The sequence below is a fragment of the Ranitomeya imitator genome, chromosome 2 (genome assembly GCF_032444005.1).
Source record: "Ranitomeya imitator isolate aRanImi1 chromosome 2, aRanImi1.pri, whole genome shotgun sequence".
Taxonomy (NCBI): domain Eukaryota; kingdom Metazoa; phylum Chordata; class Amphibia; order Anura; family Dendrobatidae; genus Ranitomeya; species Ranitomeya imitator.
In genome coordinates, this window is record NC_091283.1 from 651,683,438 (window position 1) to 651,705,341 (window position 21,904).

Below are 21,904 nucleotides of genomic sequence, written 5' to 3' on the forward strand. Positions count from 1 at the left end.
GACGCACTTTACGTCATCCACTTAGTGTCCCCCAATCGCACTCCTGCACAGACGTACTTCCCTCTGCCCTCAGCAGCGCAGAGCAAAGTACTGTAATGATCATGTCCCAGCTTTACATCTGGGTCGTTGGCGCCATTTGGCTTCTCCTGTTTCATGCACATTACAGTACTTTGATCTGCCCTCACTAGTGTAGAACAAAGTACACAGGAGTAGGAGTGAGATTGGGGGACACTGGAATTAGGTAGGACGTGTCATCCATATGAAGTAGGGAAGTAGGACAGTGATTGCAACAAGAAAGGAGGTGCCGAAGCAGTAAAAGGTATTCTTTATGCTATGCAAAGTGGATTGGAGACTTGCATACAGCTTACTAGAATACCGTAAAAGAGGCTTTAAAGGTGGTGGCTGTTCTTTATATAGGAAAATCCTGGTGACAGGTTCCCTTTAATACACTGACTCCTGTATAACCTATTAAAGGGGTTGTCCACTACTTGGAAAACCCCCTTAAATGCTTTAGTCCCCTGAGTAAAACAAGGAAAGCTTTATACTCTGCTCCAGCACCATCACTGTTGTAGCATTGTTGAAGCCTGGTCTGCAAAACACATGTCATAGGCTGTAGCGCCCAGGTGACATAAGTCAGTGGCCACTAATGGATTCTGCTTTATTCACACTTCCCTCAGATGATACTTGGACGTCTGGGGCAATTGTGAGCACTGCAGCTTGGTAGCAGCCACTGACAGGCTTCAGCACTCACATGAAACAACATCATGATGACCTTTTTTATTTTTTGCATTATTTCTATCAGACCCTTGTTTACTAAAGTGTTGCTTATGAAGCGTTTGTTTTTCCATTTTTTTGTACTATATTTCTGTATAAGCATAGCTTCAATGTTTGGGAATTGAGGCATTTTCTTTTGATGTAGCACAAGGGACTAAATTACAAATAGCCATTCCACACTTCGGAAAAGACATCCAAATAAGTTGGTCCACAGCAAAGTTTGTAGAAAGTGTTGCAAAATTCTCTGTGGGCCGATTCATCAAGCTCGGAATTGTACACGTCAGTCTTAATGATGAGGATGCAGTAGTAAGATGCAAGTAATTCCTTAAGACTGGTATGCCACTTAATGAATTAAACATATCCTACAAGTACCGTGCGCTTCCACTATAGATGTTACTGCAGTCAGAGAGTGGAATACGTTTTTGGCTAAAGTTGTATGATTAAAATGGCCTTACTTTTCATGAATTAGATGGGCGGGCATAGCCACACCCCCTTCCTGCCCACATGTGCGGAGCTGGATTAGATTGTCGTGATAACGACAAAAGTTGCATAATTCTTGTACAACTACCAAGTTGCACAAAAATTTAGCGACTTAGGGTTCGTGCACACAATCAGTTACAGTGCCTTGCGAAAGTATTCGCCCCCCCTGGAACTTTTCAACCTTTTCCCACATATCATGCTTCAAACATAAAGATACCAAACGTAAATTTTTGGTGAAGAATCAACAAGTGTAACACAATTGTGAAGTTTAACGAAATTTATTGGTTATTTAAAATTTCTGTGGAAATTCAAAAACTGAAAAGTGGGGCGTGCAATATTATTCTGTCCCTTAACTTTCAGTGCAGCAAACCCACTCCAGAAGTTCATTGTGGATCTCTGAATGATCCAATGTTGTCCTAAATGCCTAATGATGATAAATATAATCCACCTGTGTGTAATCAAGTCTCCGTATAAATGCACCTGCTCTGTGATAGTCTCAAAGTTCTGTTTGAAGCACAGAGAGCATCATGAAGACCGAGGAACACAACAGGCAGGTCCGTGATACCGTTGTGGAGAAGTTTAAAGCCGGATTTGGATACAAAATGATTTCCAAAACTTTAAACATCCCAAGGAGCACTGTGCAAGTGATCATATTGAAATGGAAGGATTATCATACCACTGCAAATCTATCAAGACCCGGCCGTCCCTCTAAACTTTCATCTCAAACAAGGAGAAGACTGATCACGGATGCAGCCAAGAGGCCCATGATTACTCTGGATGAACTGCAGAGATCTACAGCTGAGGCAGGACAGTCTGTCCATAGGACAACAATCAGTCATACACTGCACAAATCTGGCCTTTATGGAAGAGTGGCAAGAAGAAAGCCATTTCTCAAAGATATCCATAAAAAGTGTTGTTTAAAGTTTGCAACAAGCCACCTGGGAGACTCAGCAAACATGTGGAGGAAGGTGTCTGGTCAGATGAAACCAAAATCAAACTTTTTGGCAATAATGCCAAACGATATGTTTGGTGTAAAGGCAACACAGCTCATCACCCTGAACACACCATCCCCACAGTCAAACGTGGTGGTGGCAGCATCATGGTTTGAGCCTGCTTTTCTTCAGCAGGGACAGGGAAGATGGTTAAAATTGATGGGAAGATGGATGGAGCCAAATACAGGACCATTCTTGAAGAAAACCTGTTGGAGTCTGCAAAAGACCTGAGACTGGGACAGAGATTTGTCTTCCAACAAGACAATGATTCCAAACCTATAGCAAAATCTACAATGGAATGGTTCACAAATAAGCGTATCCAGGTGTTAGAATGGCCAAGTCAAAGTCCAGACCTCAATCCAATCGAGAATCTGTGGAAAGAGCTGAAAACTGCTGTTCACAAACGATCTCCATCAAACCTTTCTGAGCTCGAGCTGTTTGCCAAGGAACAATGGGCAAGAATTTCAGTCTCTCGATGTACAAAACTGATAGAGACATACCCCAAGCGACTTGCAGATGTAATTGCAGCAGAAGGTGGCGCAACAAAGTATTAAGTTAAAGCGGCTGAATAATATTGCACGCCACATGTTTCAGTTTTTGAATTTCCACAAAAATTTAAAAAAAATAAATTTCGTTCAACTTCACAATTGTGTTCCACTTGTTGTTGATTCTTCACCAACAATTTACATTTTGTATCTTTATGTTTGAAGCATGATATGTGGGAAAAGGTTGAAAAGTTCCAGGGGGGCGAATACTTTCACAAGGCACTGTATATCGGACCAGTGATATCTGTGGTTTTTACAGATGGCACTCATATTCATAAAATCCTATGGGACTGTGTACATGTCCGATTTTTTTTATTTTTTATTTTTTCTCTCCATCTTCCAGAAAAACTGATGCCACTCTGATCAGAATCTCGTTAGAATAATCGGGCCGTTTTTTTTTGTTTGTTTGTTTGTTTTTTTTTCAAATGGAGAGAAATTGGTCTTGTGACCCAACTTTTAAGGTGTGTTGCACCAGAAAACTGTCGTAAAAACCTGAAAGGGAACCTGTCATCAGTTTTTCCTTATGTCAACTAAAACTATCATCTTATTCAATGCCTGTGCTGCATTCCATAAATGGTTATATATCCCCCTGTATACCAACCAAAAATCTTTTAGTTTTCCTGCGCTGTATGTTAATCTTATTGGTCCAGTTCTGGGCTCGCTGTCACTTATCCCTGCTGCCGCTTGGCGTGGGGAGCCAGGGGGTTATACAACTATTTATGGAATGCAGCACAGATGCTGATTAAGGTTATAGTTTTACTTGGCACATGGCAAAACTTATGACAGATTCTGTTTAAAGGGAATCAATCTGTAAAATCAACCCTCCTAAGCCGTCTATATGGGCATGTAGGTCATAAGAAGCTGAATAAAATTATACAATGATCTCTGCAATCCAATGTCGTATTCAGGAGAGATTCATGTTTTTCTTATATATAAATGAGCTGTTCAGGACTGTGGGCCAGACACTGATCTGCATGAGAATCTGCCACTAGAACTTATTTTTAATTAACACCCTTGAAGACCCTGCCCTTTTTCGTTTTTGCCTTAGGCTATGTGCACACGTTCAGGAATTCATGCAGAAAATTCCTGTGAAAATCCGGACATTTCTGCCAGATTTCCGCATGAAATCCGCATGCGTTTTTTTGTGCGGTGTTGACGCGTTTTTTGCGCGTTTTTTTCCGGACATTTCCCAATGCATTAGACAGTGGGAAAACCGCGAAAAACCGCAAAATTAATGAGCAGGTTCATTATTTTTCCGCAATGCGTTTTTCATGCGGAAAAACGCACCTCATGTGCACAGAAGTTGCAGATTTCATTAAAAATGATAGGATGCTTAATGTATGCAGATTATTTGCGGTTTTATAGCGTTTTTATAGCGCAAAAAAACGCTAAAAAACCGCAAATAATCTGCAACGTGTGCACATAGCCTTATCAGTTTTTGCTCCCCCTTTTTCCCAGAGCCATAACTTTTATTTTTCCGTCAATATGACCGTGTGAGGGCTTGTTTTTTGGCGGGATAGGTTGTACTTTTGAATTGCACCATTGGTGTGTGTGGTGGTGTTTGGTGAAATTGCAAAAAAAAAGCGCAATTCCACAAAGATTTTTTTCTTACCATGTTCACTAAATGCTAACACTGATCTGTCATAATGATTCTCCAGGTCATTACGAGGTCATAGACACCAAACATGTGTAGTGTGGGGATACGCTACCTGAGTGTGTTGGGGGACACTCGCTTGGCACAAGATTCAAGCACTCAGGCACGGTACCTCACATGAGTCTGGTTTATTAAACTGCATAAACCATATGATGTACAGTCCATTGCAATACAGCCACGAAACATTAAAGGACATCAGACAGTTCATGTAGCAGATAGGCTTCTCTGCTGTATATTACAATCCCGTTGTCCGGGGTAACCTCTCAGGAGTTCCACTCCTCACACTGACTTCACGTCAGTCCCAGGTCCTCAACACAGACCGTCCAGGTCCACGGTTTCCAGGTGCTTCCAGGACGACTCCACTCCCAGGAGCCTCCAACACCGACCGTCCAGGTCTACGGTCTCCAGGTGCTTCCAGGACGACTCCACTCCCAGGAGCCTCCAACACCGACCGTCCAGGTCTACGGTCTCCAGGTGCTTCCAGGACGACTCCACTCCCAGGAGCCTCCAACACCGACCGTCCAGGTCTACGGTCTCCAGGTGCTTCCAGGACGACTCCACTCCCAGGAGCCTCCAGCACCGACCATCCAGGACCTTGCACAGGAACCTCACAGGCACATGTGATCCACACCCTGGTCACATTACATACATGTAACCACTCCCAGGGTGAGAGTGTGGGTGTGTGTGTGTGGCTAGTCTGACCCTCCCATCTCTCATGACAAGCCCTGCCAATCTCCCATTTGAACTTACACATTATCATGTGGGACTACAGGTCCCAGACCACAACATAACTTTAGACTGACAGCACAGAGTATCCTCCTCTGCGACACACATACCGGCCATCTACAATTCTGCCGGACTTTGTCTCATCACAACTATGCCTCCAAGTGCATCTTGAAGTGCACACGCAGCGCCCCCTGGATGTAACATTGGTCACTGCACCACAGTAGGTTCTTTTAAGTGGTGAAAAAAATCAAAAGTTTGTTAAACAATACGTCATTTTCCGAGACTTATAGCGTCTCCATTTTTCGTGATCTCGGGTTGGGTGAGGGCATAATTTTTGCCTGCTGAGCTGACGTTTTTATTGATACCATTTCGGTGCAGATATGATCTTTTGATCATAAAAAAAAAACGTGATTCTGGCATTTTGACTTTTTTTTTCCTTCCTACACCGTTTAGCAATCAGGTTAATCCTTTTTTTTTATTGATAGATCGGGCGATACCAAATATGTGTATGTTTTATTTTTTTTATGTTATTTTGAAAGGGGGGTGATTTGAACTTTTATTTCTAAAAACTTTTTTTATTTTTGGCATGCTTCAAAGGGTAGGAAGCAGCCTTGGCTGTACTAGTACGGCAGAGGTTGTGAAGAGGTTAAAGAGGGTGTTACATGTGTGAGAATCCTAGAATGTTAGAGTTGGAATGCACCTCCAGGGTCATCGTGTCAAACCCCCTGCTCAATGTGGCATTCACTAAATCATTTCCGACATATATGTCTGTCCAGCCTCTGAAGAATTCCATTGAAGGAGAACTTGCCACTCATAATTAAGACAGAACAGTAGAACTAAACTTTGTCTCATAACAAACATGTTAGCAACAGGGCTGTGGAGTCGGTGTCCAATTTGGTGGTGTTGGAGTCGGTATAAAATAGTCAGACTCCTAAAATCTACTATATAATTGTCTAAGGGTCACTTCCGTCTGTCTGTCTGTCACGGTTATTCATTCGCTGATTGGTCTCGGCAGCTGCCTGTCATGGCTGCCGCGACCAATCAGCGACGGGCACAGTCCGGAAGAAAATGACCGCTCCTTACTCCCCGCAGTCAGTGCCTGTCGCCCGCATACTCCCCTCTGGTCACTGCTAACACAGGGTTAATGCCGCGGGTAACACACTCTGTTACCGCTGCTATTAACCCTGTGTGTCCCCAACTTTTTACTATTGATGCAGCATCAATAGTAAAACGATCTAATGTTAAAAATAATAATAATAAAAAAAAAAAAAAACCTTATTCTCACCTTCCGCCGTCGCGTCCTCTCCTCGGCACTGCAAGCAGCAGGTTCCGCTTTCAAAGATGCTATGGGAGAAGGACCTTCCATGACGTCACAGTCATGTGACCGCGACGTCATGGAAGGTCCTGCGCTCATACCAATCCTGGGACCCGACACCGCACACAAGCGTCGGAACTACAACGGGCTCTTCGGATGGTGAGTATGTTTCTTTTTTATTTTTTAACCTGTTACATACGTGACTGGGCAATATACTACGTGGCTCTGAGCTGTATACTACGTTGCTGTGCAATATACTACGTCGCTGTGCAATATACTACGTGGCTGGGCAATATACTACGTGGCTCTGTGCTGTATATTAAGTGACTGGGTAATATACTACGTGACTGGGCAATATACTACGTGGCTGGGCAATATACTACGTGGCTAGGCAATATACTACGTGGCTGGGCAATATACTACGTGGCTCTGTGCTGTATACTACGTGACTGGGCAATACACTACGTGGCTGGGCAATATACTACGTGGCTGGGCAATATACTACGTGGCTGGGCAATATACTACGTGGCTGGGCAATACGAGGGGCGATCCAAAAGTAATGATAATCAATACTAAATACAATGAATATAGTCAAAAAATAAATTTATTTTTCTACATAGTCTCCTAACAAGTCTATACATTTAGTCCATCTCTTTTCTAAACTTAGAATTCCCTTCGAAAAAAATTCTTGATCTTGACCCTCTCTTCGATCTGCCAATACAACTTCTTCAACTTTTTCCATGTTTTCTTCATTGAGGGACGTGGATGGGCGTCCTTCACGATGGTTATTTTCCGTCGATGTTCTTCCCAGCTTAAATTCCTTTGCCCAGCGTGCAACTGTGGAATATGGAGGAGAAGAGTCCCCCAATGTTTCCACCAAGTCGCTGTGTATGTCTTTGGTAGTCATTTTTTTTCAAGCAGAGGCATTTGATGACAGCTCTGAGCTCGTTTTTTTCCATTTTGATGTTCACTCCTCGGCAGTTCATATTCAAATGAACGTAGCTCCCGGGAATCATGGTCTATTTAAGTAAAAAAAAATTTCCTGGACTAGTGGGTACCTAAGAGAGAAGAAAACATTTTATTTTAATTTCTGTGTGCAATAGAAATAACCGATTATCATTACTTTTGGATCGCCCCTCGTATACTACGTGGCTGGGCAATATAGTACGAGGACATGCATATTCTAGAATACCCGATGCGTTAGAATTGGGCCACCATCTAGTATATAATAAATTGGGTACAGTAGTTCAGTGCAGGATGTGCTGTAAATGTTTTCATAAGAATTTTGGAAAGTTATTAAGTGTCCGTTCTGTCCCTGACCTCGGCTTTTAGCTGAGATGAATCTGTGCTGCACTTTATGTACATGCTCAGTAGTGAAGGTGTGCTGTGGGGTCAGGTTTTTCCTTACAGACTCCACAGCCCTGGTTAGCAGCTGCAGCTATCACAGCTCTGCTATATTACAACAGTATTGCAACTCTGTCTGAGTTGGAAGCTGAAAGGAACTTGTAGATGTCAGTTATAATCACACACATTTTAGCAGTGAGAGCAGCCATTACATATTACATTCAGGGTATGTGCACACGTCAGCTTTTTTTCCTGACAAAATCCTGAGAATTCTGCCAGAAATTCGCGTTTTTTTTCGTGCGGAATTTGCGCGTTTTTTGCGGATTTTTTGCGTTTTTTTTTTTTTTTCCTGAATGTCATTTTTGCTATGGAATCCGCAAAAAGAATGAGCATGTCCGTTCTTTTTGCGGAATGCATTCTAAAAGATAGGATGCATACTGTTAGCGTTTTTTACCGGATTTATAGCGTTTTTATTGCGAAATTCCGCAAAAAAAACGCTAAAAATCCGGACGTGTGCACATACCCTCATGCCTCTTTTATTTACAGTGTAAAGGTTTGGACAACCCTGGTCAAAATTACTTTTATTGTGAAAAGTTAAGCAAGTTAAAGATGAAATAATCGCTAAAAGACCTACAGTTAAAGATTGCACACTTCCTTTGTATTTTAAAAATTACAAAAAGGAAAATGGACTGATGCAAAAGTTGTGGTACCCTGCATGGTTATTACTAACACCCTATTTTCAAAGTGGATATCGGAAGGAGATATAAAACGGGAGACAAGGGGCGCAGAGTCTAAGTGTAGGTGTATATTCACAGCAAGAAATATATATTGTTGCACTCACCCTTTAGATGTCTTGTATGTACATTCAATTGATCCGTATGATGGATCCACGCCATATAATATTCCGGTATGTAGCACTATTGCAGGAACTATGCCAGCCTTGATCCAAGGATTGCATGTGAATACAATGGTTAGAGAAAAAAAAAATTTTCCTTTCTTGGCGCTTCCGGAATGCAAGGATAGTTTTTCAAAGTATCACAGCTTGTAAAAGCTTTTTGTGTCCAGAAAAGTCTTTCAGTTCTTGTTTGAGAGATTTTCATCCATTCTTCCTTGGAAAATTCTTCCAGTTCTGTGAGATTCCTAGGTTGCATACACTGCTATTTTGAGATCTCGCCACAGATTTTCAATGCTGTTCAGATCAGGGGATGGTGAGGGCCATTGTAAAACCTTCAGCTTGCACCTTTTTGAGGTAGTCTATTGTGGATTTTGATGTGTGTTTAGGATCATTACTCAATTGTAGAAGCCATCCTCTTTTCAACTTCAGCTTTTTTTACAGATGGTGTTATGTTTGCATAAAGAATTTGTTTAATTTTCACTGAATCTATTCTTCCCTTTACCCGTGAAATGTTCCGTGTGCCAAAGCGGAATTGATCCAGCCCCATGCGCAATGGTTGGTGAGATGCTCTTTTCCTGAAATTCTGTGCCCTTTTTTTTCTCCACACATCCTTTTTATCATTGTGGCCAAAGAGTTCTATTTTAACCTCATCAGTCCACAGAACCTGTTTCCAAAATGCATCAGGCTTATTTAAATGTTCTTTTTTTTTTGCATACTTTTGATGCTGAATTTTATCGTGATGAGGCAGGAGAGGTTTTCTTCTCATGCCTCTTGTATGAACACCATATATGTGCAGTTGTCTCTGAAAAGTAGAACAATTTACCACAAATCCAGAGTATGCTAAATATTTCTGAAGATCTTTTGCAGTCAAGTGGGGGTCCTGATTTGCCTCTCTAGCAGTTCTCACTGAAATTTTGCTTGGTCTTCCTGACCTTACCTTGTCCTCCACTCTTCCTGTTAATGGCCATTTGTTAATTACATTTCAAACTGAGGAAAGGGCAACTTGAAAAAAAACATTGATATCTTCATATAACCTTCTCCTGCTTTTGGGGCCTCCATCATTTTCAGAGTGCTAGGCAGCTGCTTAGAAGAATCTATGGCTGATATTTTTTTATTACACCAGGTTAGAGGAGGCTGGCTTTTTATAAAGCTGTAAAATTTGCACCACCTGGAAAATGTAAAAAATGAATTATATATACACATTTTTTTTTTGTTGTTGCTTAAAATAGCAAGGAAATGTGTCATCTTTAGCTTTTACCACTTTTAGAGATCATTTCAACTTTCTTAAAGAGGTTGTCCACTACAATGTGTAATGGGAAGATTAATTATAAACCTTGGAAACAAGGCTTTCTTCGAATACCTTACGTTTCCAAATGTACTTGTGTGCAGCGCTATTGCTGTCCACTCAGCCCCATCACATGACCCCAGGGTGCAGCTGCCTCTGATGTCTCGTCAACTTCCTGAACTGGTTGCTGACCCGGCATCACCCTGGCTGGACCAAGTCTCCCTGATTCACTGGGCTGTGGGTAGAGCTTCACCGCACATCACAGCCCAGCATCGCTCGCATTTTCTCCTGCACTGCTTTCGTTAACAGAGCGCAGCAATCCCACGCAATGCTGGGCTGTGACGTGCGATGAAGCTCTGCCCACAGCCCAGTGAATCAGGGAGACTTGGTCCTGCCACAGTGATGCCGAGTCAGCTTCCAGTTCCGTAGGTTGAGGTGACATCACCGGACGTCAGAGGCAGCTGCACCCTGGGGTCATGTGATGGGGATGAGTTGACAGCAGTAGCGCCGTTCACAGGAAAATTTGGAAACACAAGGTATTTGAAGAAAGCCTTATTTCCAAAGTTTATATCAATCTTCCCACTACACATTGTAGTGGACAATCTCTTTAACTGTTTACAATAACAGTAATTTTGACCAGGGGTGCCCAAACTATTATATGCCACTGTATCTCTTGAGACAGATTCTCGGGAAGAGCTATGTCCAGCCTATAGTCCTGAACAGCTCATTTACATATAAGAAAAATGTGAATTTCATTGAAATAAGACATTGGATTGCATATATGAAAACATCATATTTTTCCTATCGCCACGACAGCACCCACAACGAGAGAGGGGATCCGCCCACCTTCTGGACAGGAACCTACAGGTTAAAAAGGGGCGGTCCCCCTCGCCCTCCAGTTTGGGTTTCTGTCCGGACGGCGGGAGCCTACAGGTCTCGTTCACCTACCCGGGTCCGCCAAGCCTCTGTGCGGTGTCCAAGGAGAACGGCAGAGTCGGGGGCCCGGAAGCAGCGTCGGGGGAAGTCCTGTGTCAGCTTCCCCCCTCGTCTGGCAAGGAGCGGCATGGCCGAGCGTTAGAAGTGGCGTTCCCGGGGGAAGGCACGCCGCCCTGGGTCGTCCACACGCGCGCGACGCTGCGGGAGCAGGTCGGCGCTTATGACCCGGAAGTGAACCAACGACTTCCGGAGGAGGCCGGGAGGAGGAGCGCGGGACCTTTGAAAAGAAGGCAGCGCTTGGTGAGTGGTGTGCGGCAACATGTCTTCCACAGGAGACGCCGAACACCGACAGCTAGCAGAGCAGAGAAGCAGCAGCAGATCTCATAGTGGAGATGTGGCACGCGGGCAGCAGGACCCTGGCAACCCGACGTCACGTCGCACCTCACCCCCTCAGAAACCGGTACTCTATTTTCATCAGCGGTGGTGAGTGTTATATCTGAGCCATTGGCTGATACAACTGTCTTCTATACTATGCTTTGTTATAGGGGAAGAAGGTCTCAAAGTCTAAACATAAGCAGTGTGCGTTATGCACGGAGCCACTACCTGACACCTATGTAAAGAAATTATGTCAGACGTGTATATGCCGTACGTTAGAGGAAGAGGCCCCCCTCCGTGTATCGGATTTGAGGGAAGTAATTAGGGAAGAAATAAAATCTTCCCTTAAATCTAATTGGCATGAGAAGAGTAGTATGGAAATGGTATCCGATTCCAGCTCTTCGTTGCAAGAGGGCGAGTGCTCGGAGAGTTCATCACCATCCTCCTCAGATGAGGAGGGAAGGCCTTGCTTTGCCACCGATAATATGGAAACTTTAATTAAGGCAGTCCGTGCGACTATGGGTGTGGCGGAGAGTAAAGAACCGAAAACAACCCAGGAAATCATGTTCGCAGGGCTGAGCCAGAGAAGTCGCAAAGCTTTCCCGGTGGTAGATACCATTAAAGAGCTGGTCAAACGGGAGTGGGACAAGCTAGATAAAGGGTTCTTACCTTCGGCTGCAAAGAGAAGGTACCCCTTTGAGGATGACACCTTATCCCAGTGGATGAAGATCCCAAAAGTAGATGCGGCAGTAGCCTCTACCTCGAAAACAGCCTCGCTACCATTAGAGGATGTAGGACTTCTTAAGGATCCTTCAGACAGGAAGGCTGACATGCTCCTTAAGAAGGTGTGGGAGGCATCATCTGGAGCCCTTAAGCCCGCAATCGTAGGCACCTGTACGGCTGGAACCCACAAGACGTCAGATGTTCCTAGGAGTTCTTCTAGACTCAGAAGATCAGTCATCCTTCCTACCAGAAGAGAAGAAGCAGAAGATCATTCAAAGGATCACGGCCGTAAGAGAAGTTCCAAACTTAAGTTTAAGAGACGCAATGTCTCTACTGGGATCTTTGACTGCGTGTATTTCGGCGGTGAGATGGGCTCAGGCTCATACCCGAATGCTTCAATACGAGGTTCTTCAAGCAGAAAAAGATCTTCACGGTGCTCTGAGCAGAAAGTTCAGTCTATCACCCGCCACTCTTCACGATTTGAGATGGTGGCTCAATCTGGCACATTTGTCAAAAGGAGTTCTCTGGACCATCACTCCGGACAACATAATTACAACAGATGCCAGTCCGTTCGGTTGGGGAGCCCATATGGGAGACATTCTAACCCAAGGGCGATGGTCGATTCAGGAGTCCCAGAATTCCTCAAATCTAAGAGAGCTTGCTGCAGTCAAACAGGCTCTTCTTTGCTTATTACCATCCCTGAGGAATTCACATGTACAGATACAAACAGACAATATGACTGTGGTGACCCTATATCAATCATCAGGGGGGGACAAGATCACGATCCCTAATGACCACTACAGCACAGATATTGTCTCTGGCCGAGAATCACTTACAATCCCTGTCGGCAGTTCATATAAAAGTGGAACTCAATATAGAGGCGGACTATCTCAGTCGCCATTCCCTGCGTCAGGGAGAGTGGTCCCTAAACCAACACATATTCGATCAAATAGTCAATCTGTGGGGATTGCCGATAGATCTATTTGCTACGAGGAAGAACAGGAAGGTCAGGAGGTTCGCATCCTTACACATAACAGACCAACCATTCATAGTGGATTCCCTTCGTGTCCGTTGGGACTTCCAGCTGGCATATGCCTTTCCCCCTATGTGTCTGATTCCGATAGTTCTCAGGAAGATCCGGTAGGAAGGAGCCAGAGTGATCCTAATTGCCCCCTTCTGGCCCAGGAGGCCTTGGTTTTCTCTCCTCAGGACAATGTCTGTGACCGATCCCTGGGTGCTGCCAGTAGTTCCGGAACTCCTTTCTCAAGGTCCATTTCGTCATCCAAATTTGGAGACTCTTCACTTAACGGCTTGGAACTTGAGAGGGAGCTTCTGAAGGAGAGAGGGTTCTCTAATGCTTTAATTAATACCTTATTGAAAAGCAGGAAGGAGGTTACTACAAAGATCTATACAAAAATTTGGAAAAAATTCCTTATGTTTTATCAGCAACCATTAGGAGATAAGGCTCCGATTTCAGCTATTTTAGAATTCCTTCAGAAAGGCTGGGAATTGGGTTTAGCAGTCAACACTTTAAGAGTTCATGTTTCAGCCTTGGGAGCTCTATATAACAGTGATATAGCTGGTAATAGATGGGTTGCTAGGTTTATTAAGGCATGTCAGCGTTCTAATCCAATCCATATTGTAAGAATACCCCCTTGGGATCTAAATTTGGTGCTTGAGGCGTTGACCGAACCTCCTTTTGAGCCATTAGACTCTCTTTCGATAAAAAAATTTAACTTTAAAGACAGCTCTACTTTTAGCATTAACGTCTGCCAGGAGGGTCAGTGATATACACGCGTTATCAGTAGATCCTCCCTATCTAATAATTCTCCAGGATAAGATTGTCTTAAAGCCTGATCCTGCATATTTACCAAAAGTAGCAACTAAATTTCATAGAAGTCAGGAGATATATTTACCATCTTTCTATGAAAATCCAGGTTCAGAAGAGGAGAAAAAATATCATACCCTAGATGTAAAGAGGGCGATATTAGAATACCTGGATAGGACACAAAGCTGGAGACAGAGTAGGGCTCTGTTTATTTCTTTCCAGAATCAGAAAAAGGGTTCTGGTGTCACGAAGAACTCTATCGCTAGATGGATTAGAGAAGCGATATGTCTTGCCTACTCTGCCAGGGGAGTAACACCACCAGAAGGCATCAGGGCGCACTCCACTCGGGCCATGGCATCATCCTGGGCGGAGAAGGCAGATGTCCCCATTGAAATGATATGTAAGGCGGCAACTTGGTCATCACCTTCCACCTTTTATAAGCACTATCGCCTTGATCTATCTGCTAATTCCAGCTTACAGTTTGGCTGTTCAGTACTTAGTGCTGTGGTCCCTCCCAGTTAAATAGTCTTTGAAAGTCTCTCGTTGTGGGTGCTGTCGTGGCGATAGGAAAACCGGTTTTTACGTACCGGTAATAGGATTTTACAGAGTCCACGACAGCACCCATACATTCCCCCCCGTATTTAGTTACTTATTCCTGCACTCTGTTGGAAGGGGTGCCTTAGAGATCACTCTATAGAGGTGGTGGTATTTAGTAGTGTTTAAGATAATATTGTCATGTACTGATGCATTGGCGGTATCCCTTGTACTCTGGAACACAAACTGGAGGGCGAGGGGGACCGCCCCTTTTTAACCTGTAGGTTCCTGTCCGGAAGGTGGGCGGATCCCCTCTCTCGTTGTGGGTGCTGTCGTGGACTCTGTAAAATCCTATTACCGGTACGTAAAAACCGGTATTCACTGTTCTATGACCTATAGGTCCATAAAAACCGCTTAGGAAGATTGGTCCTACTGACAGATTGCCTTTAACCCCTTCATGACTCAGCTTATTTTGACCTTAATGATGATAATGTCTGTAAAGCGCTGCGAAATATGTTAGCGCTATATAAAAATAAAGATTATTATTATTATTATTATTATTATTATTATTAATAATGACCTGGCCATTTTTTGCAATTCTGACCAGTGTCCCTTTATGAGGTAATAACTCAGGAACACTTCAACGTATCCTAGCGGTTCTGAGATTGTTTATTCGTGACATATTGGGCTTCATGTTAGTAGTAAATTTAGGTCGATAATTTTTGCGTTTATTTGTGAAAAAAATTGAAAATTTAGCAATTTTCAAATTTTGAATTTTTATTCTGTTAAACCAGAGAGTTATGTGACACAAAATAGTTAATAAATAACATTTCCCACATGTCTACTTTCCATCAGCACAATTTTGGAAACAAAATTTTTTTTTTTGCTAGGAAGTTATAAGGGCTAAAATTTGACCAGCGATTTCTCATTTTGACAACAAAATTTACAAAAACCTTTTTTTTAGGGACCACCTCACATTTGAAGTTAGTTTGATGGGTCTATATGGCACCCTCTAGGTGCTCAAAACCACATGCAAGAAGTTTATTAACCCTTCAGGTGCTTCACAGCAGCAGAAGCAACATGGAAGGAAAAAATGAACATTTCACTTTTTAGTCACAAAAAATGATCTTTTAGCAACACTACCAAGGGTAAAAAGAGAAACTGGACCCGAAAGTTATTGTACAATTTGTCCTGAGTACGCCGATACCCCATATGTGGTGGGAACCACTGTTTGGGCGCACGACAGGGCTCGGAAGGGAAGGAGCGCCATTTGACTTTTTGAATGAAAAATTGGCTCCAATCTTTAGCGGACACCCTCCCAAAGAGCTTATCTAGATGCATAGTGAGCACTTTGAACCCCCAGGTGCTTCACAAATTGATCCGTAAAAATGAAAAAGGAAATTTTTTGTGGAAAAAAAAAAAAAAGTATTTTAGCCTCAATTTTTTCATTTTCACATGGGCAACAGGATAAAATGGATCCTAAAATTTGTTGGCAATTTCTGCTGAATACGCCGATACCTCACATGTGGGGGTAAACCACTGTTTGTGCACACGGCAAGGCTCGGAAGGGAAGGAGCGCCATTTGACTTTTTGAATGGAAAATTTGCTCCAGTCTTTAGCGGACACCATTTCGCGTTTGGAGAGCCCCTGTGTGCCTAAACACTGGAGCTCCCCCACAATGACCCCATTCTGGAAACTAGACCCCCTCCCAAGGAACTTATCTAGATGCATAGTGAGCACTTTGAACCCCAAGGTGCTTCACAAATTGATCTGTAAAAATGAAAAAGTACTTAGCTTCAATTTTTTTTCATTTTCACATGGGCAACAGGATAAAATGGATCCTAAACTTTGTTGGGCAATTTCTCCTGAGTACAGCGATACCTCACATGTGAGGGTAAACCACTGTTTGGGCGCAGGGCTTGGAAGCAAAGGAGCACCATTTCACTTTTTGAATGAATAATTAGCTCCAATCGTTATTGGACACCATGTCGCGTTTGGAGAGCCCCTGTGTGCCTAAACATTGGAGCTCCCCCACAAGTGACCCAATTTTGGAAAATAGACCTCCCAAGGAACTAATCTAGAGTTTTTACAGTAGTTATATATCAAGATATAATTATACATATAACTTGAGCCCTTTAAGAGCAACATAAATAGTGCGGCGGATACATATAAAAATAAGTGCATGTCATGCAGTAATATAGAGCCCAGCCTTAATAACCACAGCACAATATTATGTCATAGCAGTTATGTATAAAACGCTGACACGGGTTAAATTTTATGGTTGTGGCTATAGTTTGTAAACAGCGGCAAGAGAGGCAGGTAAATTCCAATATATAGCTGGATACAGCCCAGGTGGGCGTAAACTCAATACACGCTGTACTATGCTACAGTGCTCTATATAATAAATAGTGCGTGTAAGTTGACATATAGAGAGCGCTTACAACAATATCCACATCGCCAGTGAAATGTGCTTATAGTTATGGCTGTAATCTGCGAGGAGCGGCAAGAGTAACAAGTAAGATCCGGCACAAAGCCAGGTGCAGCCCAAATGGGAAAAAAAAAGACACACTATGCCATGCTATGAAGTGCTGCGGAGCAGATATGAGAAAATAACACAAGGCGCATACTGAGATAGTATCCGCAATGCTTACCGCTGTGTGCACAGACCCTCTCTAGATGGTGAGAAGCCCGACGCGCGTTTCGTGTCCACGTTGGACACTTCTTCAGGGGGTATACTGAATCAGTATGGACAAGGACCAAGTAGTCATGGAGACGCAGCATGTGACACATCACAAGGTCTAAATAGACCAATAGGAAAGCGGCATGAGCGGTGCGTACCCCAGGTCCCGGCAGGTATTTCATTGGTGAAATATTACGACTGCTCTGATTGAAAGGGAAACATCACTTTCAACAGCCAATCAGAGCGATCGTAGCCACGGGGGGGGGGGGGGAGCGAAGCCACCCCCCTGGGCTGAAGTACCACTCCCCCTGTCCCTGCAGGTCGGATGAAATTACAGTTAACCCTTTCACCCGGCCTGCAGGGACGCGATCATTCTGTAACACAGCATATGTGTCACAGGTCGGATTGGCATCGACTTTCATGATGCATACGCTGTGTCGCTGGTTGGGAAGGGGTTAATGAATCTGGTCCTATTTCTTTACTTGCCTAAGGTTGTGCAATGTCTGCACATTTGGAAAGAGACGTTGAGAATCAGAAAAACTATACTACATTTCTAATTGAAGGTACTCGGTAATATTATTTTTTTATTATTATTATGATTACATCTACTGCATATTGGAATAGGATCTTGGACATGGGAATACCCTTTTAAGGAGCAGGATGAAAAGTGTTACTTCTGTGATTTTTTTTTTTTGGGGGGGGGGGATGGGAGATACCTGAAAGCAAAATCAGTCAGTCACTGTTTTTCTTTTGTTAAGGTGCTGTCACGCCGTAAGTGGCGATAAAGGGGCAGGACGGCGTACTGGAACCCGCACCTGTCCCTACCACTATAATGGGGCCCTGGCTTCCCCTTATCTCAGGGGTACCTATGATGGTTAGGAAGCCTGAGCTGCTAGCGTATACCTATCTCCTGTGCAGGCCCTATCAGTGGCCCCCTCTCCCCCCAAAGGAGGTGGACTGCACCAGTGTAATAATACAACAAATAACAGGGTATACAGACAAGGTAACTAAAAGTCTCAAACTCACCAAATGCTCACACAACCACAGAGGGTACACATAGAAGGGAAGAGAAGGAGAAAACTAGGAAGGAAAACCGGTTTAACATACAACCAAAACAGCAGATACCAATCTCTGTAAATAAACCTCCAACACCAACACTACGCTCCTTCAACCTCCAAGCCAGGCAGTAGAACTGATCACTGACAATAGCTGAAGTCAGGACTGGGTCTATATAGAGGATCAGATTACAAAATCCACTTCAGCTGAGAGAGACCCAGCTCTCAGCAACTCAGCAATAAAGTTAACTCCTGCACTGCTGGCACAAAGCTGCCAGGTCAGAATACATGTGAAGAGCTTCTGTTCACTGTGTGTGAACGAGGCCCAGAGCGCTGCGGTTCTCTGGAACCTCTCTGTTGCGGTAGCCCCGTGACAGGTGCTTTCACACTGCGCTTTGTCACACGTTCTTTGGTCATGTCGATGCTCATGTCCAAAAGGACCCATCCCCGCAAAACGGGATGCATGCGCAGATGGAGCCATAGACTATAATGGTAGAGACAAAGTGAACGTGTGCTACAATGTTCATCATTTTCAGGCGTATATGCCTATTGGAGACTACAGACACTCAGTTGTAGCAGACTGCGTCTATGTGTCCGTCTCTGGTAAGTGCATATGCTTGAGCCTGAAAATGATGCACAACGGAGAACACGCTGACTCTGTCACCTTTATAGTCTATGGCCATGTAGGCGCATACGCCTGAATCCTGTTTTGTGGGGGGTTCGGACGTAAGCTCCAATGGGGCCAAATGTGTGACAGCGCAGAAAGTAGTCTTATCTATCTTCGCTTCTGCTTCCTACTGATCCGAGGGGTGCGACAATAATTTACTACATGCAACATAATTGACATTTTTTTGCCTCTTAAACAATACATATTGCATATTTGATTCCCTCCACTCTAGAGGGTCCAAACTCTCCCAGTATGGTATACATTAGAGACAGTGAATAGGCTTAGGCCTGTTGAATTTTAACATACCAGATTCTTTGTTCTCATGTGGGGAATCAACTGCTGGCACTGGCTCATACATTACGGAAAACACGTATATGTTTGGCAGATCTGAGCTTACAGGTTTCTAGGGATATTGAGAGGAATTGCTAACTGATATGGTAGCAAATATCTAGGGTCTTCAGCCACCTTTCAACTTTAGTATGTGGACTTTAATCTATTAAGTATTTTATTTCTCCCAACAGAATTAACAGAGTCTGTGATCATACCTCAAGGGGTACCAAGTCCATCATCCGAAATGAGTATTTATACAAATTCTACACTGCACTATCCAGTTGCCAGCATTAAAGAAGAACCTCTCCCATTTGATGAAGGAAAGCTCAAAGTGTCTCATTCTAGCACAGCCTTGGAAATTACACAAGACCCAACTACTCCTATTAATAAGGGCTCCATACAAGAGGACACAGAAGGACACTCCTTAGACCCTTATTCTGTTAAAACAAATAAACAACAATTAGCATCTTTTACAAAGTTACCAGCCTTCTTGGCGAAAGAAGATATCACAAACTCTTCCACTAGTCCAAACGTAGCTCGGACAACATACAAGTCATCTTCCACGAAGAAGGGCACTCTGTGTTTGGATAGAGGAAATCTTACAGTCCAGAAAGTTTTTAGTCTCACAGATCCTACTCGACAGTTGTCCTCTCTAAATCTGAAGGGCTCGTGTGGAGTGCACCCATCTGCGGCTTTTTACAATGAACATCTTCCTGATCCAATCGAGGAACATAAAGTGAAGGAGAAACCACATTTGTGCATAACGTGTGGAAAATATTTTAGATGTTTTTCAGAACTCCTTTCACATCAGAGATGCCACACAGGGGAGAAACCTTATATGTGCTTTTTGTGTGGGAAGGCATTCTCCCTAAAACGAAATCTCTTAAGCCACATAAGGTTTCACAGTGGTGACAAACCATTTAGTTGCTCGCAGTGTGGAAAGAGTTTTATAAGCAATTCCCATCTTATTGAACATCAGAGAATTCATACAGGCGAAAAACCGTTTTCTTGTACAGAATGTGGAAAATGTTTTATCACCAAGTCTGATCTTATCCGGCATCACAAAATTCACGTGGTAGACAGACCGTATCCATGCTCGGAATGCGGGAAGAGTTTTAAGCGTAACTCTGATCTTATTCGGCACTTGAGAATTCACACGGGAGAAAAGCCATATTCGTGTTTAGAATGTGGCAGGGCATTTACTCTTAAATCAAATCTTTCAGTTCATAAGAGGGTCCACACAGGAGAGAAACCTTATTCCTGTTCAGAGTGTAGGAAGTCGTTTGTCAGCAAATCCCAGCTTCTTATCCATCAGAAAAGCCACACAGAAGACAACCCCAGCTCTTTATCTGAAGGTGGGTCTAACCCCATTGTTGTCATACATCCAAACGGTTATACAGAAGATCATGTTTCTTTGTACTGAAGACCGCGTATGCAGATCGTATTTCAAAGGCTTAAAATCTAATGCTATATTACTTGATATACAAGATTTCTCCATACTGAGTGATCTGCTACTTTTTATTATGCAAAGTACCTTTTTTTAACTTGCTCAGATATGTGGGTAGAAAATAATGGAAGTGTCTTCTGTAACAACAATACCACACCATTATGTGTACGAGGGGGCTTCCATGCTGAAGCATACTCATCCAAACAAAACCCCACCCAAATCCAGTGGCTGCATGATTTAGCTCATAATAATACCCACGTTTTTCTCTTGAAATTGTCCAGCCATTGGCAACTACCATGTAGCTGCAACAGTGTGGAAATTCACTCTTTGAGCTCACGCACTTGAAACTGTATAGCAGCCCTATTTTCTGGTCCCTGTTACAATTCCCTGCTCAATGGTGGGTCCCCTGACCTGAACTACGGTAACTCATAGGCATATGCGAGGCTATTTGCTTCAAGAAACCCGCAGCATTACAATGTACAATCGTGTGAGTAAGCAATTAAGCTTCGCCTCTAAGTTGACTATTTTGAATATCTTTTAAAAATATTTGGAAGCGACTTGACCACTGTACAGATTATTTGACTATTATGTTTGCATTGCTAAAAGATGCATTTGTCGTAATAATATGTTTAGTAATAAAAGTCTAAATATGTTACTATACAGTTAAAGTAGTTATAGCACCAAAAAATGTCCTCACGTTGGCATCAATGTCCAAAAATCCCAAGCCATGTGACAAGGCTCGTTAAAGGGTTGATATTTACTTTTAGGATGGCTACATCTAATAGCTGGCACTAGAAATCAAGTCTTGTTTCTCACTGAAGAGGCTAGTTGCATAAATTGAATTGCCAGAGGAGCATTGCATGGTCTATGTCTCCTTAGACTGGCTTGGCACTCTCCACAAGGAGAAACTTTCCTCTTTAGACCACTGTCAGAGGCCTTTCGCCAAGCCAAATTGTATTTCCTACTTTGCACTGATGAGGGGCAAACACCCCGAAACATGTGTCTGCAAATGGAGTGTTTGTTTTGGCTTATCTTAAGTCATACCGCAAGACTCATTAAAGGGTCAATATTGATTATTAGGATTGCTACATCTAATAGGTGGCACTAGAAAATTTCTCTAAAATGCCCAGTTTTCTTCGAACCAAAAAATAGACCATAGATGAGATTAATGTGTACCAGATAAGATGTAAATGTTTAGAACAGGACTGCACAACCTTTTCTGGTCCGAAGGACACATTGTCATGTTGACCCACTCCCAAGGGCTGCTGAAAAACTTAGGGGGGTATTATCAACTGAGACCCTTGCGGCAAATCAAAATT

The 21,904-nt window shown here is 43.2% G+C and overlaps 1 protein-coding gene across 1 annotated transcript in view; it reads left to right on the top strand.

Annotated features, from left to right (window-relative positions):
* Positions 1-21,428, top strand: part of LOC138667081 (zinc finger protein 829-like) — a 32,637-nt gene extending 11,209 nt beyond the window's left edge. The window contains exon 5 of the mRNA XM_069755368.1: positions 19,330-21,428. Within this exon, the coding sequence (XP_069611469.1) occupies positions 19,330-20,561 (1,232 nt within the window). The 3' untranslated portion in view covers positions 20,562-21,428. The remainder of the gene's footprint in view (positions 1-19,329) is intronic.
* The last annotated feature ends 476 nt before the right edge of the window (positions 21,429-21,904 follow it).